The sequence below is a fragment of the Oncorhynchus kisutch genome, linkage group LG29 (assembly GCF_002021735.2).
Source record: "Oncorhynchus kisutch isolate 150728-3 linkage group LG29, Okis_V2, whole genome shotgun sequence".
Lineage (NCBI taxonomy): Eukaryota > Metazoa > Chordata > Actinopteri > Salmoniformes > Salmonidae > Oncorhynchus > Oncorhynchus kisutch.
In genome coordinates this window covers 14,515,469-14,526,805 of record NC_034202.2, presented here as the reverse complement: position 1 = coordinate 14,526,805, position 11,337 = coordinate 14,515,469, and the positions used below count along the sequence as shown (strand labels likewise).

General features: G+C 41.7%; 1 protein-coding gene across 3 annotated transcripts in view; it reads left to right on the top strand.

Moving 5' to 3' along the window:
* The first annotated feature begins 8,065 nt into the window (after positions 1 to 8,065).
* LOC109874284 (transitional endoplasmic reticulum ATPase-like) overlaps positions 8,066 to 11,337 on the top strand; it is a 52,694-nt gene continuing 49,422 nt past the window's right edge. For 2 of the 3 annotated variants that reach the window (XM_031809488.1, XM_031809487.1), the window contains exon 1: positions 8,066 to 8,217. Coding sequence is in view for 1 of the 3 variants with exons in the window: in XM_020466131.2 (XP_020321720.1) it covers positions 8,201 to 8,217 (17 nt within the window). In the remaining 2 variants the exon portion in view is untranslated. The remainder of the gene's footprint in view (positions 8,218 to 11,337) is intronic. The other variant, XM_020466131.2, reaches the window with a different exon arrangement.

Below are 11,337 nucleotides of genomic sequence, written 5' to 3'. Positions count from 1 at the left end.
AGTCACTTGCATAAACACAGAAATTGGTTATTAGAAAAGCATAAACAGAACACAGAAATTGGTTATTAGAAAAGCATATACATTTTCCGTCACAGTCCCTCAATCTGTGATCATTATCATTATATTTTAAGGTACACATTAGATTATAGCTTCTATCAAAAGGTTCTATACTGTCACACCCTGACCATAGTTTGCTTTGTATGTTTCTATGTTTTGGTTGGTCAGGGTGTGATCTGAGTGGGCATTCTATGTTGGATGTCTTGTTTGTCTATTTCTATGTCTGGCCTGATATGGTTCTCAATCAGAGGCAGGTGTTAGTCATTGTCTCTGATTGGGAACCATATTTAGGTAGCCTGGGTTTCACTGTGTTTTTGTGGGTGATTGTTCCTGTCTCTGTGTTTTGCACCAGATAGGACTGTTTTAGGTTTTCGCACGTTTGTTAGTTTATTCGTGTACAGTTTCTTTATTAAAGTACAATGAATAACAACCACGCTGCATTTTGGTCCGCCTCTACTTCACCTAAAGAGAACCTTTACATATACTTCTATTAAATTAAGGGAAATCAACACATAAAACCAGACACTGCATCATTTCAAACCCTTCATTTTGGGTTATACAATCTAATTAATATGGTAATACTTTCATCATAACAAAGTTTATACTTCTATTAACAGAAGCAACCGTGGCAATGTATTCGGCGAGATCAGCCATATTAAAAGAGTGATCTGGGATAAAAGTACGTAATTCATCGCTAATGATTGCACAAGTGCCCCCTTGACCAGCCAAAAGATAGTCAAGAGCCTCTGTTTTGCAGAGCCAATTCATGCAATTATTTTAACATTGCCAATTTTCTCTACGTCTCTAGACATCTCCTGAATTTGGTCTAGTGCACATTGTTGGTCACAGTTTTAAAAGGCATTTTTCTTATCAATGATATAGGAAAGTTCACCACTTTACCGGACACAACCTAGGGCCCAGCAGGGCTCTCCTTCCATGATGACCATCTACCTCTGGGCCTCTACTCTGGGCCCTTTTGCTCAGGACTCCTTCTACTTTGCCTCCTGCCACAAATACATTTGCACATAAATCATTCCATCTAACCCATAACATTAATTGCTACACTTATATACTTATAAACATACTAAAAACTTGCTCTAGTCAATTTGTCAGTTACATTTTTTTTGTCAGTTTCCAACAATCCCTCATCTGGAACAATGATCACTCACATGTTATACACGACCTAGAAACCATATTGACTTTCACATGTTATAACAGTTTCAAACCAACCTTGATAAGTATGAGATTGGGACAATGTTAGCCCAAGCTGCAACTAGTGGCTCTCCTCACATTTTAGGGGCATCACTCTGTCTCTAGAAGCCTCACCTTTACAAATCATAATTAGAACGATTGATAAATTATACAACTAAAATTTAGAATGACAGTTCTTTGTGCTTCATGTTGGTTCTCTCACTCAAATTTTAAGAACCTCAACTTAGTACACACCGATACTGGCAGAATGTACATTTACATTGACATACAGTATATTCATCTCATATTTCTATCATGAACTTTTCTCATCACAGCTCCCATTTGTGGTAATGACAGATTGATATCGAAATGCATTTCTAGTATAAATTACAATTTTTTTCTTTTACAGGCAGGCATGTGAATAAAATCTATTTGCAAAATCTATTCACCTCCCCCAGGGGACTGGTAATTCCCCCTTTGGACACATGACTCCCAACTGTGATTCATGCGTCCCAAAAAAACAACAACACAACCTGTTTGATCAAAATAACAAATACAATTTGAATTACAACCATTGATGACTCCATCTTAACTTAATTGTATCCCAAAGGTAATTCAAGGAGTAGTAAAATAGAGTAGAGACAGGTGTCCCTCATTCAGAGGCAGCACTCTCTCTCTGTCCTTCTCATGGTCCAAGTCACACATGGGACTATTGCTCAATTATAAACTTCTTCCTAATTATTAGTGTTTACATAGCCCATTTAAATCCCACCCAATGTCTCTTTCTTGTGAGGAGGGGGGGGGGGGGGGGGGGGGGGGGGGGGATCAGGCCTCACCAGAAAGTCAGAACAGAGGTCAGAGGTCATTCAACCCCATTAAGTGAGTGTTTCTTTCCTTCTACCTCAGACATTATTTAAAGATATTTCAAACATTTTGTGTATCAGTTTTGCATTGGGTTTTTCAGTACATTTCTTATCAAGAGAATGTACATGTGTGCAACCAAAACTTTGACAATAGATACTTCAGAAAATCTAATTTGTGTGCCCTTTAAGGCACATCCTTTCGAACCTGTGAAAACACACACAATAAATTAGAATTAACACCCATAACAAATATTCTACCAGGTAAAAACAAACAAAATAATGCACTGGCCTTACTTAATTTGGGAGCTCCCTTAATTAACAACCGGATCCGGGTACCTTTATACTAACTCCCAAGGCACCTGCCTCAGAAAGCATTTGAAAGGGAGAGATACAGAATCATTGATAAACATGTCAACAACAAAACATTGCACATCTTAATCAAAATTCTTAATCTTAATTGAGTGTACTGCATCTTGGGCAGGAAGTCTTGAATAAACCATGCGTATAGAGAATTATACTTCAGATACATCAGATGATACGGTGTCCCGTAAAGCTGAATAGGCACCTTCTAAAGTAAACAATCCCAGAGCCCCTCTCTTGTAATCTTAATTTTTTTGACCTATTGCATTGACATACAGTTCTGTACTAATTGTCCGTGGGACATAAACTAGTAAAAATATGAAACTTGTTGTTTATTGAATTGATAAGCCAGCACAAACTTTTTGAATGTCCAAGCAGATTTGTTATTCAGTACTAAAAACATCTACTTTGTTGGGTTCTGAGAATATGAAATATACTTATTCATGTCACTGATGGAGTGCCAGAAGTTAAGGGTTTTAGGAGGAAGGTATATAGTGGGTGCAACTAAGCTTGGAATGTGTTGAGTGCAAGGAAGCGATTACATGTGGCAGGCATTGATAAGGGGAGATGGGTGGAATTGTGGAAATTAACAATGTCACTGAGGGAGAGAGGGTAATGTATAATGTTTACATTATGTCAGGATATGTTATTGTTGGCCATCAGGGATACTCAGGGAGGAGAAAATACACAGTCTGGTATCAATAACTATAACAGTCTTGAGTTGGGGAGGAGTGAGCACTTTGGGGTAGAGGTCAGGTTAGATGAAGTGAGGAAGAACAGATATCACTGAGGTTCTGTCTAGCAACAGAGATGCATTGGCTGTACAGTTGTGGAGCAGGAGACTCAGCCGAGGAGAAAGGGTTAAATATCAGTGCTTGTGTGAAATGTTTTTTTGTCTGAATTACAGCTGTATTGACCCTTTGGGAAGAATTAAACTTGGTTAAGCTTATCTAGTGTTTGTGAGTTATTTACTCAAAATTAAAACCTAACAACTTGAATCTACTTAAATTCTGGACACAGTTCCACGTAATAAGAGCACCTCCTCCCAGCTTCCCACTGCACTGAGGCTAGGAAACACTGTCACCACCGATAAATCCACTCTAATTGAGAATTTCAATAAGCATTTTCTACGGCTGGCCATGCTTTCCACCTGGCTACCCCTACCCCGGTCAACAGCCCTGCACCCCCAAAAGCAACTCGCCCAAGCCTCCCCATTTCTCCTTCACCCAAATCCAGATAGCTGATGTTCTGAAAGAGCTGCAAAATCTGGACCCCTACAAATCAGCCGGGCTAGACAATCTGGACCCTCTCTTTCTAAAATTATATGCTGAAAATGTTGCTAGCCTGTTCAACCTCTCTTTCATATCGTCTGACATTCCCAAAGATTGGAAAGCTGCCGCAGTTATCCTCCTCTTCAAAGGGGGAGACACTATAGTCCCAAACTGCTACAGACCTATACAGTGGGGAGAATAAGTATTTGATACACTGCCGATTTTGCAGGTTTTCCTACTTACAAAGCATGTAGAGGTCTGTAATTTTTATCATAGGTACACTTCAACTGTGAGAGACGGAATCTAAAACAATCTAAACTCCACTCACCGTGTTTGATCCAGAGGAGGAATGGGAGAAGGTCATGTGGTCTGATGAGACAAAAATAGAGTTTTTTGGTCTAAAAACCACTCGCCATGTTTGGAGGAAGAAGAATGATGAGTACAACCCCAAGAACACCATCCCATGCCCAGCGAAGGCCCGAAACCTGAAGGATCTGGAGAAGGTCTGTATGGAGGAGTGGGCCAAAATCCCTGCTGCAGTGTGTGCAAACCTGGTCAAGAACTACAGGAAATGTATGATCTCTGTAATTGCAAACAAAGGATTCTGTACCAAACATGAAGTTCTGCTTTTCTGATGTATCAAATACTTATGTCATGCAATAAAAGGCAAATTAATTACTTAAAAATCATACAATGTGATTTTCTGGATTTTTGTTTTAGATTCCGTCTCTCACAGTTGAAGTGTACCTATGATAACAATTACAGACCTCTACATACTTTGTAAGTAGGAAAACCTGCAAAATCGGCAGTGTATCAAATACTTGTTCTCCCCACTGTATCTATCCTACCCTGCTTAAGGTCTTCGAAAGCCAAGTTAACAAATAGATTACCAACCATTTTGAATCCCACCGTACCTTTTCCGCTATGCAATCTGGTTTCAGAGCTGGTCATTGGTGCACCTCAGCTACGCTCAAGGTCCTAAACGATATTATAACCGCCATCTATAAGAGACTGTGCAGCGGTATTCATCAACCCGGCGAAGGCTTTCGACTCTGTCAATCACCACATTCTTATCGGCAGACTCAACGGTCTTGGTTTCTCAAATGATTGCCTGGCCTGGTTCACCAACTACTTCTCAGACAAAGTTCAGTGTGTCAAATCGGAGGGCCTGTTGTCCGGACCTCGCCTGGTTTCCCAACTACTTCTCAGACAAAGTTCAGTGTGTCAAATCGGAGGGCCTGTTGTCCGGACCTCTGGCAGCCTCCTTAGGGTGCCACAGGGTTCAATTCTCGGGCCTACTCTCTTCTCTGTATTTGCTGCTGGTGATTCTCTGATCCACCTCTGTGCAGACGACACCATTCTGTATACCTCTGGCCCTTCTTTGGACACTGTGTTAACTATCCTCCAGACTAGCTTCAATGCCATACAACTAAAGGATCCGGCGCTGACAGAGATGGCCGCCTCGCTTCGCGTTCTCATGAAACTATGCAGTATTTTGTTTTTTTTATGTATTATTTCTTACATTGTTACCCCAGGAAATCTGAAGTTTTATCACATACAGCCAGGAGGAACTATTGGATATAAGAGCAACGTCAACTTACCAACATTACGACCAGGAATGCAATTTTCCCGAAGCTGATCCTCTGTTTGGTCCACCACCCAGGACAATGGATCGGATCCCAGCCGGCGAACCAAAAACAATGGCGCCACAGGAGGGGCAGAAGAAGCGGTCTTCTGGTCAGGCTCCGTAGACGGGCACGCATCGCGCCGACAGAAACAACATCTCTCTGGTAAGAAGAAGGGCGATTAACGAGACATGGTGTGATCACAACAACATACAGTCAAATCAAAATCAATACAAATTGTATTTCTCATTCATTGTAGCTGGAGATATTAACAAGGCTAATCTGAAAACAACACTCCCTACATTTTTTCAGCATATCGAATGCGCTACCCGGGTGGAAAAAATCCTGGACCATTGTTACTCTAACGCATACAAAGCCCTGCCCTCCTTTCGGAAAATCTGACCACCAATGCACTTGCTAATAAACTCGCTCACTGAATCAGCGTATTCATCAATGTTGTTGTCCGATGCTATGCGGAACATATCCCAGTCCACGTGATCAAAGCAATCTTGAAGCGTGGAATCAGATTGGTCGGACCAGCGTTGAACAGACCTGAGCCTGGGCGTTTCCTGTTTTAGTTTCTGTCTATAGCCTGGGAGCAACAAAATGGAGTCGTGGTCAGATTTTCCGAAAGGAGGGCAGGGCAGGGCTTTGTATGCGTAACAATGGTAACAATGGTCCAGGATTTTTTCCGCCCAGGTAGCGCTTTCGATATGCTGAAAAAATGTAGGGAGTCTTGTTTTCAGATTAGCCTTGTTAACATATCCAGCTACAATGAATGAGAAATACAATTTGTATTGATTTTGATTTGATTTTACTTTCCTTCCGTGGCCTCCAACTGCTCTTAAATGCAAGGAAAACTAAATGCATGCTCTTCAACCGATCGCTTCCTGCACCTGCCCGCCCGTCCTGCATCACTACTCTGAACGGTTCTGACTTAGAATATGTGGACAACTACAAATACTTAGGTGTCTGGTTAGACTTTAAAGTCTCCTTACAGACTCGCATTAAGCATCTCCAATCCAAAATTAAATATAGAATCGGCTTCCTATTTCGCAACAAAGCATCCTTCACTCATGCTGCCAAACATATCCTTGTAAACTGACCATCCTACCGATCCTCGACTTCGGCGATGTCATTTACAAAATAGCCTCCAACACTCTACTAAACAAATTGGATGCAGTCTATCACAGTGCCATCTGTTTTGTCACCAAAACCCCATATACTACCCACCACTGCGACCTGTATGCTCTCGTTGGCTGGCCCTCGCTTCATACTCGTCGCCAAACCCACTGGCTCCAGGTCATCTACATGTCTCTGCTAGGTAAAGCCCCGCCTTATCTCAGCTCACTGGTCACCATAGCATCACCCACCTGTAGCACGCGCTCCAGCAGGTATATCTCACTGGTCACCCCCAAAGCAAATTCTTACTTTGGCCGCCTCTCCTTCCAGTTCTCTGCTGCCAATGACTGGAACGAACTGCAAAAATCACTGAAGCTGGAGACTCATATCTCCCTCACTAGCTTTAAGCACCAGCTGTCAGAGCAGCTCACAGATCACTGCAGCTGTACATAGCCCATCTGTAAATAGCCCATCCAACTTCCTCATCCCCATACTGTATTTATTTATTTATCTTGCTGCTTTGCACCCCAGTATCTCTACTTGCACATTCATCTTCGGCACATCTACCATTCCAGTGTTTAATTGCTACATTGTAATTACTTCGCCACCATGGCCTATTTATTGCCTTACCTCCCTAATCCTACCTCATTTGCACACACTTTATGTAGCCTTTTCTGTAATATTTATTTATTTATATTACTATATGTTTGTTTATTCCATGTGTAACTCTGTGTTGTTGTATGTGTCGAACTGCTTTGCTTTATCTTGGCCAGGTCGCAGTTGTAAATGAGAACTTGTTCTCAATTAGCCTACCTGGTTAAATAAAGGAGAAATAAAATAAAAATGGAATCAGATTATTGTTTTAGATAACATCACCCTCTTACTTAAGTCATTTGTGCGACCCAAACTATAGAATTTAGTAGACACACTTACTGTATCCAAAGTGAGTTACAATCAGTGCATTCAACTTAGGAAAGTTAGGGAGAGCCACATACCACGACAATTCAGTAAAAGCTTATTCAAATGAGCTGACCAAAAAAGACTAGTGGTCACTTTTTACTGACTGCAAAAGACAGATTATCTCACTGACATCAATGATGGATAGCCATATAATATGGTTTTAGTAAGAGTCTATGCCTCAGTTTTGCTTCACAATCATAAAGCATTATCAACAAACTATGAAGTCTCGTCAGGATTCTGAACCATCTTGCTGTCCCTGCAGCAGATGTCTGACATTCAGGGACCAATTTTATGACTGGGTGACCTAGTTTCTAGGTGTGACAACCATAGACTTGCCTACAAGGTCATATCGTTGGTTTCAACAGTGCTTTTTCTCAGCATTTCTACAGCTCTTTTTAACAACAAAGGACTATGAATTGCAAAATAATAACAAAGACAGTTCTGATTAATGTTACCCCTTTCGTTAATTTGGTGGTAATAGTACATAGAATGAAACGTTTTGTCACGGGGAAAAACAACCTTAAGACATATGGCCTATGGGGTATTGTTACTAGGTAGAAAATGACAAAGAAACTTTTATTCTGATTGGCTCTATTGAATCGAGAATCCGCTCCGCTGTCTGTTTACTGCATCAGTCACCGATCAAATCAAACTGTCGGCGCTGCACTCACTGGACAGGAAAATACACATACGAGGTTACAAACTATAAAGAAACCATCATTTATTCGTTGAACATACCAAGCGGAACACCATGGCTTCAGGAGGAGAGTAAGTTGCCATCGCTATCTAATATGCTTTTTTGAAGGACACAGTTAGCGTTACCAAGAAATAACGTTTGCTTTGTTAGCTTAAACCTATGTAAATTGGCTAGATAATGCTGGCTAACTTTGTTGTTGATAACGAACGTGCCCAACTAGCTAATATCGGTATGTGTTCTATGGACGTAGTAATATTTGAACATCTAGTTAGCAGCTAGATTATGCCATGCCCATGTGTCAGTGCCGGCTAGTTAAACGCATAGCTAATTTCAGTTATAAATACCAGCTTGCCATCTCTGCATCTGTCTACCAGATTTAACTAGCTACGTAGCTGGCAAAGCTGGTTAACTGACAGCGACGCAAATAGGAAGACTGCTTGTCATGTTGTAGCTAACATCTGCTAAGTGATGCTTGTACCAGCAAACGCTATAGTATGTTAAATTGAGCAAATGACTGACCACCTTCGCTCTCGTAGTTTTTCATGCTTGTGTCATATGGGGGCATACATATTTACAACTGAATCTGAAACCCAGAGGCCGGCAGATGCCGATATTGAGTCGTTTCATCTTACTGTCCAAACTAATTGTATGCAGCTGGCAATACACTCCTATCACCGTGGACGTGTTTTATACATAAAACATTCTCCATACAGGCAGCGAAGGCGTCTCCTTAGCTTTCCCCTTAACTATACAGTATTTATTAATGGTGGGGAAAAATATGCATACTTTTTTCACCATCATGCTAGAGTGGCTAATACTACTTTCTGATGTTGAGCCCGTCATTCAGGAGGAAATCTATAATTTGCAGCCTCAATGGAGAACGTTTTAAGTATGTTCTGGTCTACGGGGATAACGTTAGGTGTGCATTTTTTATTTATTTTTTATTTATTTCACCTTTATTTAACCAGGTAGGCTAGTTGAGAACAAGTTCTCATTTGCAACTGCGACCTGGCCAAGATAAAGCATAGCAGTGTGAGCATACAACAAAGAGTTACACATGGAGTAAACAATTAACAAGTCAATAACACAGTAGAAAACAAAGGGGGGGTCTATATACAATGTGTGCAAAAGGCATGAGGAGGTAGGCAAATAATTACAATTTTGCAGATTAACACTGGAGTGATAAATGATCAGATGGTCATGTACAGGTAGAGATATTGGTGTGCAGAAGAGCAGAAAAGTAAATAAATAAAAACAGTATGGGGATGAGGTAGGTGAAAAGGGTGGGCTATTTACCAATAGACTATGTACAGCTGCAGCGATTGGTTACCTGCTCAGATAGCTGATGTTTGAAGTTGGTGAGGGAGATAAAAGTCTCCAACTTAAGCGATTTTTGCAATTTGTTCCAGTCACAGGCAGCAGAGTACTGGAACGAAAGGCGGCCAAATGAGGTGTTGGCTTTAGGGATGATCAGTGAGATGCGCGTGCTACGGATGGGTGTTGCCATCGTGACCAGTGAGCTGAGATAAGGCGGAGCTTTACCTAGCATAGACTTGTAGATGACCTGGAGCCAGTGGGTCTGGCGACGAATATGTAGCGAGGGCCAGCCGACTAGAGCATACAAGTCGCAGTGGTGGGTGGTATAAGGTGCTTTAGTGACAAAACGGATGGCACTGTGATAGACTGCATCCAGTTTGCTGAGTAGAGTGTTGGAAGCCATTTTGTAGATGACATCGCCGAAGTCGAGGATCGGTAGGATAGTCAGTTTTACTAGGGTAAGCTTGGCGGCTTGAGTGAAGGAGGCTTTGTTGCGGAATAGAAAGCCGACTCTTGATTTGATTTTCGATTGGAGATGTTGGATATGAGTCTGGAAGGAGAGTTTGCAGTCTAGCCAGACACCTAGGTACTTATAGACGTCCACATATTCTAGGTCGGAACCATCCAGGGTGGTGATGCTAGTCGGGCATGCAGGTGCAGGCAGCGACCGGTTGAAAAGCATGCATTTGGTTTTACTAGCGTTTAAGAGCAGTTGGAGGCCACGGAAGGAGTGTTGTATGGCATTGAAGCTTGTTTGGAGGTTAGATAGCACAGTGTCCAAAGACGGGCCGAAAGTATATAGAATGGTGTCGTCTGCGTAGAGGTGCCTGCTGCATACAATGCGTTCGGACTGTAAGATGAAACGACTCAATATCACCATCTGCTGGTCTTTGGGCTACTGAAGCTGATGCTAGCATTTAGCAAAACAGTAAACATTACATTATTTCGTACAGTAAACATTACAAAGGGGATACTCCCTTTCTTCTGAGTCTAGACCCTAGCTAGGTTCTTTCAAAAGGAATGCACATCTTATGTGTGCTACCTAATACCACAGAACAGTGAGCCAGATGTTACACTGGATGTATAAATCTGGTGCATCTGGTTGGCATTTCCACTCACCACCAAATATGGTGCCGAGAGGAAGCCCAGTGGCCAGCAGTGGTAGAAGATGGATTTTGGCAGACATTCTGCACATTTTCTCATTGATAAAGCATTTGATCTCAATACAGTTCTCTGTTCCCAAAACTACAATCTGTTACAAAGTGGACTAAGTTTGGTAGAGCTTACCCGTTGCCAAAGTTTCAAAAAATGTAGTTGTTTTGGAGTGCAAGGACAAATTGAATTATTGAACATGTGCACATTGGGCTCCCAAGTGGGGCAGCGGTCTAAGGCACTGCATCTCAGTGCTAGAGGCGTCACAACAGACCCTGCCTCGATTCCAGGCCGTATCACAACTGGCCGTGGTTGGGAGTCCCATAGGGCGGCGCACAATTGGCCCAGCGTCTTTAGGGTTTGGCCAGGGTAGGCCGTCATTGTAAATAAGAATTTGTTCTTAACTGACTTGCCTAGTTAAATAAAAAAACGTTTTTCTTCAGAGTAGGCGTTCTCTTATGGAAATATGCAAATACATGCTAGAACGCACCAATAGGATTCTGCCCACCTCCTTGCTTGTTCAATCAATTTGCTCCAAGTGGAAATGACCGGCTATGGTATATCTTGGGTTAGTTATAAAAAAATCTTTGCTAATACTCTCCTCTCCTTATAGCAAGCAAGTTAACTCGGCTATCTATCTAAAAGTGTGGCAGATGTCATTTCAAAACCCACAAAAATACAATTGCTGCCCATTCTAGTAGCTAGTTTCACTACTGAAACTG